The following is an 18,413-nucleotide window of genomic DNA, read 5'->3' on the forward strand; positions in this document are numbered from 1 at the left end:
GACCCCATGCAATAGGCACAAGAAGGTGAATTAAGAATGAAACTATAGCTGTTCTAGATGAGCTTTGCACAGTGATGAATATTCATTAATGTAATGCATTAGTTAATGTCAGCTCAAAACAGGTAAAGAAATAGGTGCTGGGCAGTATTTATTTATTTATAATTATGCAAATATCATAAAGGGTAATAACACTATTATTCAGCTAGTAACACATTCTTTTTTCAATGTGTAGCTACATAATTTCACAAAGGAGTAAAAGGCCCAATCCTACAATCCTTAATCAGACAAACCTCCCATGGACTTCAGTGAGTCTGAGGGTCCAGGGCTGTAGGGCAAATTTTAACCCAGCACTTGGCCTGAGTAACTAGGGAGCGGCTGAACAAAAGAAAGAATCCACCCCTCCCCAGATTGCTGAGTAGTTATGGAACAACCATGTGGAAGTTACTGCAGCTTGATGTTCTGGAATCACTGAAGGGTTTACACAGCAATGGATCCTTTGGCCTTGCCTTCCTCCAGGCCCACCCAGTCCCAATCTCACCCCTCCATATACGGTGTAACCACAGCTGTTCTGCTACCATGGAACTTCCTGTGACTGTAGCTTCGGGGGCAAGATTTGCACTCACATGAATCCTCAGATCTTATTTCCCAAATGGGTTAGGTTCATTGCCTCTGTCCTCATGGATTATTTCAACTGTTTTTTCCCCCACTCCTGTAGGACCCCAAAGTAGTAATGATATTAGTGCAGTAGCCAAGGAATGGGGAAGGGGAAACTCAGGAGATTGCAGGTGGACTTTTACTTTCTAAATATTTTATTTTCTTGTCACTAACATGTAAATAATAGATGGTCTTGTGTCCTGATTCTGGCTAGTTCTAATAAAGTAATAAAATAAAAGCCCTTGTACATTTTTCAGTGTCACAAGCCTTCAAATAAGGAATTCAAACCACAGATTGTGAATGTCTAAGGTGCATGTATTCCTTCCACAAAGTTATCTTCTATCCTAGTCAGTGTTAACAGCAACAACTTTAGGGTCAGATTTTGCCACGCTTGCTCATAATGTGTAGTATCTTACCCACTGATTTCATCTGCCCTACTACAGAACATAAGTAAGACTGGCAGAATCTGGCAATTAGAGAATATTTAAAACCATCACAGGCAAATTGGCCCATGGTTCTCTATAACCCCACTACAAATCTTGCTAGTAAATATATCACTCCTAAAAAATGTATCTGCCAGAGGCAGATTTATAACACAAGGAACAAAATTCTGCCCTCAGATGAATGTGTACTGCTCCCACTGAAGCCAGCTGAGGTCAGACTCTGGCCTCTAGATGATCTCTTAATTATTTTGTGAAATGTTTGAATACATTCTACAGGGCTTCAGCTGCATGACCTGGGGCAATGAACTCTGGCGGCTCATGTCAGAGAACAAGTCCAGATTGGAACTTCCCGCAAGACTAGAGTCTCTGCCTCATCTCAATGCCAAGGGCTATTAGTCCACTTTACACAACGCAGCTACTTTACTTACCACAAGATGGCAGCCTATTTATTGAGTGACTCAATCTCCCTTTACCATGGGGGAGTCATTGTATCTCAAGGTAAGAATCCAAAGAACTGGCATAGCACGGTCAGCTCTCTGCCAAACTCATGATTAATCTGAATTCTAATCTCCAGTGCAATCGGCTATTTAGCCCCAGCTGGCACAGACAGCAACCTACATCCTGAAAAGACCTCAACTCATACAGTAATAAATCTCACATAGACAGTACTTACCACTGGCCCAGGAGGACCTTGGGGCCCTGTGGGTCCATCTTTGCCAGGTGCACCCTAGAGAAGAGGAACATGGAAATTAATCAACAAGCTTCTTAGAAGAGTTATACTTTCCAAGTCCAGATAATTTCTTCTAGAAGGCAACTTACTTTTAATTTTGTTATTAAAAGATTTTGTTAAGAAAGAAAGAAAGAAAGAAAGAAAGAAAGAAAGAAAGAAAGAAAGAAAGAAAGAAAGAAAGAAAGAAAGAAAGAAAGAAAGAAAGAAAGAGAAAGAAAGAAAGAAAGAAAGAAAAAGAAAGTTGAGGATTGGTCCTGCTTTGAGCAGGGGGTTGGACTAGATAACCTCCTGAAGTCCCTTCCAACCCCAGTATTCTATGATTCTATGAAAGAAAAAGAAAAAAGTTCACCCCATCCAGAGGGCCAGCAGAAGCCTACATACCATTCAAGTCCCACTTAGGACCTCAGAACAATGTTTAAGTGGGATGAAGTGGTACGTAAGTCTTGTGTTGAAGCTCTGCAAAAGGGCAAATTTCACCTATAATGTTGGAGGAGAAGATTGCTCTTTTGTGAATTTTAAGCACTCTGAAAACTCTTACTAAAATTACCTGAGATGGATCCCAATCCTACCAACTCTTCTTCACAGATCATTGTTACTCATGTGACTATGCCCATTGACTTCATGATGAAGGCATTATCAGAAAGGAAAGTTTCATTGCCCAGAAATAGTGCACAGCTTTATTGGACACCACAGAGGCCCTGATTCAGGAAGCTGCTTAATGAGACTTCATTGGGCATATTCATGAATGAAGTTACACACTTAAGAACCTTCCTGAACCAGAGCCAAAGACTACCCCATACTAGAGAGCAAATTACTCATGACAGGAAGTGTACAAATGTAGAAGAGTAAAGGATACTTATGCATATTAATCAGGAAGCATATTTTTCCATTAACATACTCTAAATCATAACCCCACCAATTGTTCTGATCATTAATCCAGAACCAATATTTGGAAAAGTTTGCTAGTTCTAAAAGCATTTATATTTGTCCACCAAAAGGCTCCCAACCCTGACAAGTTACAATATATTGTGCGCAACCTTAAAAAATAAATCACATAATACTGGTTTTCTTCTTTCCCTCCTTCCTCCTCCCCTTAAATTCTGATGATTTTAGCAGTGGTTAGGTGACAAACTACTAGATGCAGAGCCGTCCCTTGGGTAGGGCAAATCGGGGCGACCACCCCAGGCCCCACGCTTTGGGGGCCCCATGCTTTGATAAAATCAGGACTGTCCCAATATTTAGTCCTTTGTCCCACATTCCGACTGATGTATGATCAGGATGCCATTTGTCCCAATATTCAGGTGAGGAGGCGAAAGGGCAGATGGGCCGGGGTGAGGGGGCAGGTGGTGGGCGGATGGTGCTGAGGAGCGGCGGTTGGGTGGACACGGTGTGTGTGCACCAGATGGACAGCAAGGAGACTAGCGGGGAGGTGAGCAGCGGGCAGGCAGGTGAGGAGGCAAGCGGCAGGAGGGCAAGAGGGAGGGAGGTGAGGAGGCAGATGGGCATGCAGATGGCGAGGAGGAGAGCAGCGGATGGACGGGTGCAATGGATGGGTGGTGATGAGACTAGCAGGGATGTGAGCTGTGGGCAGGCGGGTAAGGAGGCGAGCGGCAGGCGGGCGGAAGGGCGAGGAGGAGAGTGGTGGGAGGGCAGGCGGGGTGAGGAGGCAAGTGGTGGCTGGGCGCGCTGGGCGGACAGTGAGGAGACTAGGGGGCAGGCTGATTTGTCTCGAGCCCCATACCCCCCTAGGAACGGCCCAGACTAGATGTAATGCTTTAGCATTTGGAAACTGTGATTCTAACCTGCTTATATATGGTATAAACCATTGGTTTGAAAATTTATCTTTGGTGTAACTGGAAAATATTCTCTACTCTGCTGTAAAGGTGTTTAGGTGACAAAATAAGTATATCATATAACTTATCCATATTATATCAACTATCCACACTGTGGATAAGGGATGCTTTCCTGTTTCAAAGTATACCACTATGATTCCTAAAGCTTCAAGAGCCCTATAAGGCCCCCTCATTATGATAAGAACTAAAGAATAAAAAAGAATGGTGATGTTACCATGAATAAATGCCAGTGTACCTGAATCCACTTTAAAAGTATAAATAAACAAATAAATAAATTTTGTTCATTTCAAATCAAATCAGCAAATCAAGAAAAGTTTGCTCAGCTCATGAAACTGCAAATTCTAAAGGTATGACAAACTCTATCCATGAATAACCCGTGAAATGAAATCAAAAATAAAAATTGACAAATACAAGCGGTGTTTCTGAGCTTGATGCGGGTAGTAGCCATTTTGCTAAAGAAGTGTTTTGTTTTTAAGAACGTTTTGAAAAATTTATGTTAGACAGTCTTCATTTGTGACACTCGCAGTATGGAAGCCCCTTACAAAGTGATGTGAAGCAGAATACCTGTTTGTTTTCATATTGGTTTAACTCTCACGAAAACTGATGCTTTGATATTTAAACAAACTGTTTAATTTTTTAAAAACAAGTAGGTGAAAACCTGTCCCTGTTGACTTCAATGGGGCCAGGATTTCATCCAGAATATTTTATGGAAGTCTTTCCACTGACCTCCAAGGAGCTGAATTGGACTCAAAGAGTCTCCACACTACTGCCATACTTCCCTTTCCACCCTGCCAGTAAATGGCAGGAACTAACAGTAAGCTTAGAAATACTGGTTTTTCTTTGAATGTAAAGTTTTTAATTACAATTCATTTATTCCCACAGGGCAATACTTCTTACTCTTGGCTGCTGGAGAATGTCTCCTTGCATATCCTGGGGGTGCATTTCTCTTGGCACTGTTTCTGTATCTCTTGGCCATTTAAAATGGTCTCCCGCTGTATTTGTTAGGTGTGAAAATTGCCGTTTATAAATTAAGTCAAACAGGAGTCTGTCTCAAGGAGCAGTATGGTCGTAAATGTTTGTTGTGCTAACCCAGAAGTAAAAAATATATAACAGTGTGGTTTGTTTATGCCACCATGAGGGTTAGTGGTTTTTCAGATTATTTGATAGCTGATATGTGTTTTAGACTAATTCTGAACATATGTAGCATGGGGTGGCGGTTAGGAAGAGGAATTGGTAGAAAAAAATGGAAATGTGTTTCTGTTGGCTGCTTATGCCACTAATTTTGGTTGAGTAAAGACTGTGTGAGCTCACAGAATAGTACTCAGAATACTAAAACATTGGGATACTGTGCATTGTTTCATTTATTGAGCTCTCTTTTGATGGCTTAACCCAAATATTGTCATCTTTTGGAAATATGGTACTATACCTCAGATGTGGTCTTATTCAGTAAACTTAGTAGTCAAGGATTCATGAATTTGCTCCAGATACTCCTGTGTCTAGGAACCAGATATTTCAGATTTACATGCATATAAGAGCTGAATCCACACTCAATGCCTGGATTTCAAAACTACCCCCAAATATAGAGAAGTTTAGATTTGAATGCCAACCAAAAATTATCCAGCATTATTTTGTAAGACTGGTTTAGTTCAGGGCATATTGTGCTACTGAACTTAAATACATGCACGAGAAATCAATATCAGTGGTGTATTTTGGGGTAAAATGCTACCTTAAATTCACCCATGTGCAGTGGGCAGAATGAGACTTAAACCTGATTTAAGACTGTGGGTAAAATTCTGGCCCCAATGAAGTCCTTGTGAGTTTTCCCACTGACTTCAAAGGCGCCAAGATTTCACACCTTGAACATACATGGTACTTAGACTTTTTTTGGCCCTCTGCAGAAGGCTGATTTTCACTCTAAAGGCCAACTATGGAGTCCTGCATGTAGGCAAAACTCTCACTGAAGTTAGTGAACCCCATCATTCAGTATTTACTCATGGAAAACTACTGAGCGTGTCCAAGCAAAGGCTGCAGGATAGGATATAATGGCAGGCCAGGCTTGTCTGAACAGAATCAAGCCCAATGCCAGTATACTCGAGACTTCAAATATTTGTTTTTGCCAGATCAAAAGCTCAAAAAGTAGTGTTGTTCCCTCCCACATTTCACCACTGTAAAGGATTTTTGAAGTTATTTTGCATTAGTTTTTACCCTTATGCTAATTCATAGTAATGGTGGCAGGCATACAAGTATCCAGTTAATTCACTAAAATACTATAGACTACTTCAGTAATGTCAATCTGCAGATGTGAGGTGGTTCACAAAAGGGCTCAGTTTTGTTCTGACTAAATAAAGCTAATTCGGGAAAATACTAGTAAAGTGATTTCTAGAATCTTTCACTGCTCAGAATACACATCCTTTTAATGTAATGACAGTGTTTGGAAAGTTGACAGCACAAGCCAAACTAGACTAGTTCTGCTTCACAGCATTTGAACACAGTAATGCCCATTTAATATCCCACCTCACCTTTGTAGTACTGCAGATTAAAAGGAATATATTTGAGTCATCCCCTCTAAGAGCTGACATACAAGAAGTTTCTCTTTTATTTTTCACATTTTAAAACTCAAAAGGCCCGATATGGTGTACTCTGCTAACCACGTAAATGTTTTTCCTCCATTGTTTATACTATGCTGCTAAAAATCTTGTTTTGAAAATAAAATTCCCTTCCTTACCAATCTGGTCCTTTTCTATTCCACACATGGGGCTGAGCAGGTAGAAGTGTGTCACCATGGCCAGGAGAAAGCTCTGAAGGACCAGAAGAGTTAAATGCACCTTCCAGCTGGGCTAATGCTGGCAAGTAAGGTAAAGCAGCAGATGGTCAAAGCCCTCCCACCTGTTCCTGAGTTACTAGTACACCCATGGAGCAGCTCAAGGGAAGGTAGTCACCTGACACCACATCTCTTCTTCTCTGCTTCCTGGTGCTCAGCAGAGACATGGTGAGCCACATGCAATAAAGCAGTTTCCTCTTTCCAAGGCTACCTGCCTATCTGCTAAATCATTCCTGGCTGCAACCCCAACACCAGCATATTGTTCTTGTCCCTCTGCCAAGGAGAAGTCTGGTGTGCAGGGGGAGTCCCTAGGGAAGATGGAGGTGGCGGGGATGGAGGGGGGAAAAAGCCACCAGGGAACAATGAGAGGTGACCAAGTCACAGACATTTTGGGGTAGGGAGTAATTCAAATGAGCTGAGGAATCTGAGGACAGAGTGATGGAGGCAGTCTCTCCCCCAGTATGTGCATGCAGGAGAGATGTACCTACCGCACCATCCCTTAGAATGGTACTTTATGGTCCTTTCTTCCCAGCTGGCTATTTCTGCCCCCACAAGGGTGGCTTGCATCTCTCAGGAGAGAATGAGGACTGTAAGTATGAGTGGACCGTGTGTGTAGGCCATGGGGAACATGGGAAAAGAAAGCACCTTTCCTCCTCTGCCTGTGCACCTGCACAAGGGCCAGTCATAATCTTAACTTCATAGCCCTAGCAGAAAAGGAAGAACTGAAAGGACAAGGGAGTGTAAGTGGAGAATATTTGGGCCAGATGTGGCTTGGAAGAGTGAGGGGGGCTAATCAACACCTTGATCTCAATTCAAGCACACAGTCCTGCACAATTCAACCTGCCCCTTTTGTGCAGGACATAGCTGCATCCAGGAGAGTTAGTGTAAACGCACACATTGCCTGTTTTAATACAACCACTCTAGTATGGGTGATTGTGTGGGAAGAGAAGGGCAGGGAAAGGTTCCTTGAATATTTTTGCAATGACCACATCACTGAGAATCAAACAGGCAGAAACCATGTCTCCTTTCCCAACATCTTTATTTCTATATTTATATCAGGAGGACTAAAATGAGCCAGGGGGTGGTTCTTTGTATTAATCTGAAATTTAGATTTAGTCCAGGTACCCGATTTGTTTTAAAAAAATCTATCATGGATGCTTAGAGTTTGTTTTATTAACAGAAAACAGATCTTTAACTCTATTTCAACCTTTAAAATGAATTTTAATCTCATCTCATAGCATGGGCAGTCCATTATGAAATTGATTTCTGTTTGTATTTTATACACCTGATTAGAGGATATACTCTAATTTCTTCTTTTAAAAAGAAACTACTGAAAGCTACGAAAAGGAAAGAAATATAATTTTTAAAAAATCTTGGATAAATAAACCAGGGATAAAAGAAAAAATCGACAACCTGGGGGGACGGGGGTTTAAACTTAGTATTGAATTAAAAAATTAAAATAAATGTCAATGGGAAGCAAAATCAGAGACCCTTATCAATAGATTTTAATAATGATTAGAAGCTCTGAGTATTAGAAAGTAAGACGAAGCAGAAAGGAAATAAACGTGAACTGGAAGGGGAAAAAATCTATTTGGAGTTAAAGGACGTTTTAAAATTAACATCATATAGGCTATGATTCAGCAAAATGCTTAGTCATGTGCTTAAATCCCACTAATGCTAGTGGAATTTTTCAAGTGCTTTGATGAATCAGGTCCATTATGCCTCAAGCATTTTAATTAATAATAAACATTAAAAAGAAAGTGATGGCCAAGCTAAGAATAACACAGAAAACATCAATTCTAGTATAACTTTAGTTTCACAGTATAGGCTGAAAAATAGTTTCAGAGCTTGGCTTACAGAAGGAAGTTTGACAAAGAAAACATTGTACAAAAAAGTAATTTACTTCTTCATAACTTTCCAGTGCCCCTTTGCTGTTGCTGGAGTGACATCTGTCAGAGTGACAGAATACTCCATTGCCGATTAGCCTTTCCTTCAGACAGACTGTGCAGTGAGGTTACTGGACTGGATCGCCACTTTCACAGGACTTTTATGCCAGTGTAACTCCACTGGAATCCATTGAGTTACACCAGCATAAACTAATACAACAGAGTGGAGAATCAAGCCCATCATGCTGTACGTATAACATCAGAGTCTGTTGCCATAGAAATCACTGTAGCATGACAATATAGCACAAACACCCAATGATAGGCCTGATTCTATAAGACCCTCAGAACTTCCTAAGAAATATAGAACTGAAGAACAATCATCTAGTTCATTTTCTCAAAAGCGGGGAAACTAGACACAGGAAAGAATTATGATCAGTATTTAAAACTGAGAATTTATTTAACTTCCCACCCTTATTATAGACCACGCTGGAGCTATCTCCAGAATAAGAGTTAATTGCCTTTCCCCTGACTTAATCAAAGCCTTTGTCTATGCCATCCTTTTTTCTCAAAAATATCCCACTGTGGCCACACTACCAGTTCAGCTCCCAAGTGGTCGCACCAGTTTAAAAACTACTGTCTGGCACACAAGGGATCGAACCGGGCATTTCCGGAGCCAAAAGGATAAGCAGCTACAGCTTGAGAGAAAATGGCAAACCTGTTTAAGTGGGGCTGTAGCAGCCTCATACTTCTAGGGATTGGGCACAGAAGAGAACCTGTAACACATACACTAGTGGGTTACACAGACAAGTCACTGGAGGCCACTAGCATTTTTAGCACCATGTCACCTAGACTTGCTCTGAGCAAGGTTAGACAAAATGGTGACAAGAACACATGGTCACGAAAGCCTTAAAAAACTAGTGCTCTCCCCAGTACTGAAATTGCAGCTGAACCAGTGATAACAACAGTGAGAAGTAGGGGGAGGGGGAAGGGGAAGGCCAATGCAGACATAGCCAATGGGAAGGTGCTAAGAGAAGCTACAAGATTGTGAGGTATTAGAAAAAACAGAGAGGTATGTAGTATACAACACAGAAAAAGGAATACACTTAGAATAAGATTGAAAAGAGGGCAGGTGATATGAAGTCTGGTTGTCTAACATAATACAGCAATATTTGTGATCTCATATGTTTGATTCGTAATTTAGTTGTATACTTGGAAACTTAGTTCAAAATGTTGGTTTTGATCTGAACATAACTCAGCACAAATCTCACTCTTTAAAAAGTCTCTCCTTTTTTTCTTAATTTCACAGGGAAACCATCTATTGCCCCAAACACTACACTGACTTCAGTGGAACTACGCACGGGCTTAAAGTTAAATGTGCTTAAGTGTTTGCAGGATTGGGGCCAAGATCTGTACCACTGTACAGATCCTGAAATAACAGGGCTGAGCTCAATGCCAGAAGTCCAAAGAATGAAGAAGAAAGAAGCTCCACAAGCTTCTGAAGTTACAAAGTTTCATAGCTATTTTCAAGAAAAGCTCCTAAATATCCAGAAGAGAATGTAAATCTTGTTTAAAGGAAACTATAAGTCCAATTTAACTACGTACTTGACCTGTACATTGTACTGAATTACTAATAATCAGGTAGGGATTCTTTTGCAATACCTGGATTCAGTGTACCTAGCAGTATGAAACAAAAAACTGATCAGCTGCTGCTTTATAAGTCTAACTTATAGAGGTTTCCAAAGACACAGGTGAAAGTACCTAGAGGTTTAACCAAATAAGTTAATACTAAAATCCATATCTTGGTTGCTAGCCAGAATGTAAATATCCCTCACAGGCTCACTATAAGCAGAAGAAAGTTGATCACATCTTTCTAATATTATGTAGTTCATTCTTAGTTTAACAGCGTTCACCTTTTCACCTACTCTTTTACCCATGTTTCATTTTTAAGAAAGTAACGTACTGCCAGATTAAGAGTACTGGACACAGAAGACCTCTATTTGTACCAAATAAATACATCAGAAATAGCATAGGCTTCCTTATTGTTATTCCAGCATTTCTCAACCTATTCTGGAGGGCAATAAAGTAACCCATTTCTGTTCCTTGCTTCTCTCTTGAGACAACCAACAAAGGTGCTAGTTAGTGCCAGTTGTAATCATGGCACTGTTTGTGACATGGACATCTATGTACTAGATTGCTGTGTCACTGAACTGGCTGTAAATTAAACTAATAACAATTTTGATTCCCCCACCAGTGCACAAGAACTATCAGGTATAAATCTAAAACTACTATATAAATAGATCCATATTATTATTATCATTATTTATCAGGCCCGCCGAAAGCAATTCTGGACCCCAGGGCAGAACAGTTAATGGGCCCCTAGAAAGGGATGGCTGAGGTTTACGACACTACATTTTATCCTATTGATAACACATTAGAACCCACTATACGAAAGTTGTGGCTTTGCTTGATGTAGTTAACTTTTTTTTCCCTGTTACAGCACCAGTATTAAACAAATTGTGAGCCAAAATATAAGATGTAGAATTTGTTATTTTGAAGGATATATTTAAATTAAATAAATACATTATGGAATGAACATGGAGAGAGTCCAGCAGAGGGCAACGAAAATGATTAGGGGACTGGGACATGTGACTTATGAGGGGAGGCTGAGGGAATTGGGCTTATTTAGTCTGCAGAAGAGAAGAATGGGGGGGGGAATTTGATAGCAGCCTTCAACTACTTGAAGGGGGGTTCCAAAGAGGATGGAGCTAGGCTGTTCTCAGTGGTGGCAGATGACAGAACAAGGAGCAATGGTCTCAAGTTGCAGTGGGGGAAGTATAGGTTAGATATTAAGAAAACCTATTTCACTAGGAGGGTGGTGAAGCACTGGACTGGGTTACCTAGGGAGGTGGTGGAATCTCCATTCTTAGAGGCTTTTGAGGCCTGGCTTGACAGAGCCCTGGCTGGGATGATTTAGTTGGGGTTGGCCCTGCTCTGAGCAGGGGGTTGGACTGGCTGAAACCCCCAGGTTGAGAAACACTGATCTAGATGAGTTGAAGCACCCCCCTGGAAGACCTCTGCATAACCTAAATTTGGGCATAGTCAGTTCTCAGAAAAGAAGACAGAGGGGACACCTGATAAGTGTTCAGATATATTAAGGACTGTTATAAAGAGGACTGATCAGTTGTTCCTCATGTCCACTGAATGTAGGACAAGAAGTAATGGGCTTAATCTGCAGCAAGGAAGATCTAGGTTAGATATTAGGAAAACTTGTCCAACTATACAGGTAGTTAAGTTTTGGAGTAGGCTTCCAAGTGTTCCATCATTTCTTTTAAGAACGGGTTGGACAAAGACTTGTCTAGGCTGGTCTAGGTTTACTTGGCATGGCCTCAGTGCAGGGGACAGGACTTGATAACTTCGCAAGGTCGCTTCCAGCTCTATATTTCTATGAATCTGATTCCTAGCCATCACCGCTCTTGAGGCAGAGATCCACATCTCTCTCCCTTCAGACCAGAAGTTTAGACTTGCAGTCCCTCTGCACCTCACTGCAATTTTCCAGCAGGTCTGATCAGTGTCCAGCACCTCTGGTTAACTCTTTGTCCGGGGACTATAATGGTGTACACCAGTTACCAATTAGTCCTCACAATGCAAACTGCATTTATTCTTAGGGCAAAAGCAGTTCAGAGAAAAGATATAAAAAACTATAAAAGACCCTAAATGCATGCTAAAAGATTATCAGAGGTCACCCACAAGACCAATATAGGGCTCTGGTAGGAATCAGTCTTTCATACCACAGAACTGGGTTTGCCCCTTTGGTTACAAGTTCCTTTCTGTTCTTAGATCAGGAACCAGACCCCAGCTAGGGCCTTTTATCTCCAGTCTCTGGGAACAGGTAATCATCGGCCAATGACCCTCTCCATAGGGCACAGCATCAAAAGACTGGGGTTTTGCATAACTTCGGTCATATTATTTACATTAATCACTTCCCAGGCATTCCCCAGGAAAGCCAGATAACACTTTTTGTCCCAAAAGTCCGTGCCTGCCTGGCACATTTCAATATAGTTGTTTGCACTCCTTAAACTTCCCAGGTCTCACCTGTCCCAGTGCCATCACTGATGGAACGGAAACACTTCAAATGAGAAATCTGTTTGTTTCACCTTACCCTTTGACCTTGAGTTCCATCCCGTCCCGGTGGTCCTGATGCTCCTGGGACACCCTATGAATAATAAGAGGGCAAAAGATCAGAGTGGCAGCAACCCCTACACTGTATAGTGCAACCCCCTTTATCTGACATGACATCAAAAGCCCTGGGATAAATGGGGCTTCAGATACTCAACAGGATGACTCATGGTAGGGCCATGTCTATGATTCAGGTGAGGTGGAGCTTCAGTGAAATAAATAGGGCTTATTAATATGCACATGCAATTAACCTTTTCTGTTTTAATATCTTGTTTAAAAGCAAATAATGTCTACAGATGCTTTGTATTACTCCAGTTTTATACCAGTGTGACTCCATTGAGGTAAATCAGATCCTTAAACTAAATCTTTATTTCCATCTCTCTCTCTTTCAGTTTTTGTAAAGGCATGAGTTACCATATTGTCTGAGCTCAGTGCAGTAATAGCAAAGGGGCAAACCCTTGATCAAGCATCCAGCCCAAATAAATGAGCTATGCCTGGCAGAGTTCCACAGAGTTCAGATGAAATCCTCCCACTCCTTCCACTGGCTGCCTAAAGGCACTGGCATTGATCCCAGACCATTACTGCAACCACAGGCATAAAAAACGATCCAGAAGGCTGGAGAGATTGATTTATGAGGAAAGATTATGAGAGCTAAGTATCTAGCAAGACTAGAAGTTGGGGAACCTGGTAATAGCAGACAAATATCTGAAGTGTGTAGACATCAAGGAGGGAAAGGATTTATCTTGGTTGGTTGGTACAAGAGATTATAAGCAGGAGTAATATGATAAAACTAAGAAATGAAAAATTGAGGCTACATATCAGGAAAACTGACTTCAGCAAGAGTTGTGGGCGCTCAGCAGCCCTCAGCATTTTGCAAGATGGTCATAAGAACATAAGAACAGCCAGACTGGGTCAGACCAAGGGCCCATCTAGCCCGGTATCCTGTCTTCTGACAGTGGCCAATGCCACATGTCCTAGAGGGAACTGACAGAACAGATAATCACCAAGTGATCCATTCCCAGCTTCTGGCAAACAGAGGCTAGGGACACCATCCCTGCCCATCCTGGCTAATAGCCATTGATGGACCTATCCTCCATGAATTTATCTAACTCTTTTTTGAGCCCTGTTATAGTCTTGGCCTTCACAACATCCTCCGGCAAGGAGTTCCACAGGTTTACTGTGCATTGTGTGAAGAAATACTTCCTTTTGTTTGTTTTAAACCTGCTGCCTATTAATTTCATTTGGTGATCCCTAGTTCTTGTGTTATGAGAAGGAGTAAATAACACTTCCTTATTTACTTTCTCCACACTGGTCATGATTTTATAGACCTCAGTCATATCCCCCCTTTAGTCGTCTCTTTTCCAAACTGAAAAGTCCCAGTCTTATTCATCTCGCCTCATACGGAAGTCGAGAAAAATTGAGTGCCTGATTTGTAAATGGCAATTAAAAGAGCCTCCCTTAGTAATCATAACAACTGCAATATGCAGGACTGTGGCGGTCAGCAGCGTGCAGGATAGAGTGGATGGATTTGCAGCAATGGGGTTCCTGAACAGTGGTGGGGTGATAGACAGCATGCATATTCCTATTTTGGCATCAGTCCCCCTTGCAACAGGGTACATCGAGAGAGGACTACTTTTTCTATGGTTATGCAAGTGTTGATGGGTCACTGGGCACGCTCCATCAATTTCAACATGGACTGGTCAGGGAAGGTACAGATGCATACATCTTTAAGAGCATAGGAGTAAGGTTTTTAAGGCCCAGCTTGACAAAGCCCTGGCTGGGATGATTAAGTTGGGGTTGGTCCTGCTTTGAGCAGGGGGTTGGACTAGATGACCTCCTGAGGTCCCTTCCAACCCTAATCTTCTATGATTCTATTACAGGTTCCCATGGGGATATGTAGATATCCACCTACCAGAGTTCTGCAAATCAGGTAGTCAGATAGCTTGCTCACAGTTGCTCTCATAAAATTGCACCTCAGATTACTTGTGGGTACAAAAAGAGAGGCTGGCTCTTCAAAGTCAGGCCCTAAGTGATTTGCCCACGGGCACACAACCAATCAGTGACAGCGCCACAATCAGATCTCAGAGGTTACTGATTCTAAATCCCTTGCAGATTCAGCTGTACCACAGTGCCCCTCAATATCTTTTAATATCTGCTCTGCCCAACACAAGGATGGCAATTCCACATTCAGATAGGTCTACTAAATGCTACATTAAAGCAATAATATAGGGAATACCTGCTGGCCAGGGAGACCACGATCACCCTTCTCTCCTTTTTCACCTGGTGTTCCCTGGAGATCAATAATCACACATAGTTAAACAGATAAATTGCTGGACGCCTCCTATTTTCAATTGTTCTTTTCAAAACAATGTGAAAAAAATTAACTACAGATTCATTTTTCCTATTAAAGAATATCCAAAAATTGTATCTGTAGTACTGGTTTGCAAAAATGTAAATTAAATCTTTAGAGATATGGAAAATAAAGAAAAGGAAACTCTGATTCAAAAATGACTGTCAAATTATTGTTTAACAAAACCTTTAACAAAATGGAAACTAGGGCTGTCAAACCATTAAAAAAATTAATCACGATTAATCACGTGACTAAAAAAATTAATCACGATTCATTGCACGATTAATTGCACTGTTAAGCAATAATAGAATGCCATTTATTTAAATATTTTTGGATGTTTTCTACATTTTCAAATATATTGATTTCCACTACAACGCAGAACACAAAGAGTACAGGGATCACTTTATTTTTATTACATATATTTGTGTTGTAAAAAAACAAAAAAAAATAGTATTTTTCAATTCACCTCATTCAAATACTGTAGTGCAATCTCTTTATCATGAAAGTTGAATTTACAAATGTAGAATTATGTACAAAAAATAACTGTATTCAAAAATAAAAATGTAAAACTTGAGAGGCTACAAGTCCACTATTTCTTGTTCAGCCAATCACTCAGACAAACAAATTTGTTTACATTTGCTGGAGATAATGCTGCCCACTTCTAGTTTATGTCACCTAAAAGTGAGAACAGGCATTTGCATGGCATTGTTGTAGCCGGCATCACAAGCTATTTACATGCCGGATGTGCTAAAGATTCATATGTCCCTTCATGCTTCAACCATCATTCCAGAGGACATATGTCCATGCTGATGACGAGTTCTGCTTGATAATGATCCAAAGCAGTGCAGACCAATGCATGTTTACTCAACATCTGAGTCAGATGCCACCAACAGAAGGTTGATTTTCTTTCTTAGTGGTTCGGGTTCTGTAGTTTCCACATCAGAGTATTGCTCTTTTAAGACTTCTGAAAGCATGCTCCACAGCTTGTCCCTCTCAGATTTTGGAAGGCACTTCAGATTCTTAAACCTTGGGTCAAGTGCTGCAGCTATCTTTAGAAATCTCACATCGGTACCTTCTTTGCATTTTGTCAAATCTGCAGTGAAAGTGTTCTTAAAATGAACAACATGTGCTGGGTCATCATTCAAGACTACTATAACATGAAATATATGGCAGAATGCGGGTAAAATAGAGCAGGAGACATACTATTCTCCCCACAAGGAACTTAGTCAAAATTTAATTAACGCATTATATTTTTAATGAGTGTCATCAGCATGGAAGCATGTCCTCTGGAATGGTGGCCGAAGCATGAAGGGGCATACAAATGTTTAGCATATCTGGCATGTAAATACCTTGCAATGCTGGCTACAAACATGTCATATGAATGCCTGTTCTAACTTTCAGGTGACATTGTAAATAAGAAGCTGGCAGCATTATCTCCCATAAATGTAAACAAACTTGTTTGTGTTAGCAATTGGCCAAACAAGAAGTAGGACTGATTGGACTTGTAGGCGCTAGATAATTTTACATAGGTTTTTTGAATGCAGTTATGTAACAAAAAAAATCTACATTTGTAAGTTGCACTATCATGATAACGAGATTGCATTATGGTACTTGTATGAGGTGAATTGAAAAATACTATTTCTTTTATCATTTTTACAGTGTAAATATTTGTAATAAATATAAGATAAAGTGAGCACTGTACACTTTGTATTCTGTGTTGTAATTGAAATCAATATATTTGAAAATGTAGACAAACTTCCAAAAATATTTAATAAATTTCAATTGGTATTCTATTTTTGAACAGTGCGACTAAAAATGTGATTAATTGCAATTAATTTTTTTGACTTAACTGCGATTAATCGAGAGCCCTAGTGGAAACACATTCTTTTCCCTGTGAGTGAATCTGCTTCTCTTTGACACTCAGGGAAATGTCCTATAGAGATTAAATCAACAGACTTCTATAGAAATTAAACAGGTTTCTATAGAATATACATGATTAATTACAAAGAATATCCTTTCTATAGGATGTTTTTAACCAGTTAATAAAATTCCACAGCAGGAATATAATTCTCTATTAAATGCTATAGAAAGGATTGGAAATTATTCTTACAGCCCATATATTCTTTATTATATTCTCTGCTAAAATAATCAAGGATATATAATACTCCTGGGAGAATTCTGTGCCAAAAAATTAGAAATTCTGGAAACATTTTAAAATTCTGCATATTTTGTCAAAATAACACAATATAATCACACCAGTTTCAATTATTTTGGTAATTTATTTCAAAATACCAGTCAGCAAGTATGTCTGTAACAACACAGACCAAAAAAAAAAAATTCAGGAAATGTTTTTTGACAAATAGATTCCTTACTTAGGCATATTAATACAGAATTCTGAGCAATAATTCATTTAAACTACAGTACAGAACCATATTTCCTGCACTCCACACTCCTGAGAAGAAGTGCAAAGGCTTGGGGGAGTCAGGGATAATGGAGGAGCTGAGGGAGAGGGAAGTAATTGCTGGGAAGAAGCCTGGGTATGAACTTGAAGGGTTGTTGGGTATGGGTAGGAAAAGTATGGAACAGGTTATTTTGGGGGGCAGGGAGGGATTGTTAGGGAGCATCCCCCATGGAGACCTTGGCTGACCCCTAGCCTCTCCTATTCAGTCAGGCACATCTGCTCCTGTCCCCAGGTGTCCCTGTACCCCCAGGTGTCCTTGTACCCCCATCTACATGTGTCCCTGCACCCCCACTCAGACACCCACTCCCCCCATCCCCATGTGTCCGTGCACCCCTCCCCTGTCCTCATGTGGCTCTGTGCCCCCACTCAGCCACCCCCCATGTGGCCCTACATCCCTCCCACATCCCCATGTGTTCCTGTACCCCCTCAACCAGCCCCCACCCTTCATCTCCATGTGTCCCTGCACCCCATCCCCATGTGTCTCTGTGTCCCCACTCAGCCATCTCCCTTCCCCCTGTCACTCTGCACCCCCCATGGCCCTGCACCCTCTCAGCCAGCCCTCTCCCCTCATCTTCATGTGTCTCTGCGCCCTCTGGCCCCATGTGTCTTTGTGCCCCCACTCAGCCATCCCTCTTCCCCCGTAGCTCTGCAACCCCTCCGCCCATGTGACCCTGTGCCTCCACTCCCATTCAGCCCCTGTCCCAGTCTGGCTTCACCTATGAGCCCCTATCTGATCCCCCAGCAGCCCCACGCTGTCTGTCTCCCCATATCCCCTATCTCCTGACCTGGCCCAAAAGGCGCTGTGAAGAAGGCAGGTTCTTTCTCTTTCCCTATCATGGCTGGTGTTTGCCAGAGGCAGCTGCTCTGTTCTAGCACCATAGCACCCTCTGGTGAGCTAAAGGTGGAACTGCAACAACTTTTCAGCAGAAGCTATTTTCTGCAAAAAAACCCAAAACTGTGCGGCACGTGAAATATGTGTGCGCGCAGTGGTGCAGAATTCCCCCAGGAGTAAATATAAGTCTGTGAAAGGGAACACTCA

General features: G+C 41.2%; 1 protein-coding gene across 4 annotated transcripts in view; it reads right to left on the minus strand.

The window, feature by feature from the left end:
- The window catches only part of COL14A1 (collagen type XIV alpha 1 chain), a 173,899-nt gene that overhangs the window by 19,398 nt on the left and 136,088 nt on the right, over positions 1 to 18,413 (minus strand). For all 4 annotated transcript variants that reach the window (XM_084621152.1, XM_084621150.1, XM_084621149.1 and 1 more), the window contains 3 exons: positions 14,800 to 14,853; positions 12,547 to 12,600; positions 1,771 to 1,824 (listed from right to left, as the gene is read on the minus strand). In XM_084621152.1, coding sequence (XP_084477278.1) covers positions 1,771 to 1,824; positions 12,547 to 12,600; positions 14,800 to 14,853 — 162 coding nt within the window. The remainder of the gene's footprint in view (positions 1 to 1,770; positions 1,825 to 12,546; positions 12,601 to 14,799; positions 14,854 to 18,413) is intronic.

This window comes from Lepidochelys olivacea, assembly GCF_965140295.1.
Source record: "Lepidochelys olivacea isolate rLepOli2 genome assembly, chromosome: 2".
In the NCBI taxonomy this organism is placed as follows: Eukaryota; Metazoa; Chordata; order Testudines; family Cheloniidae; genus Lepidochelys; species Lepidochelys olivacea.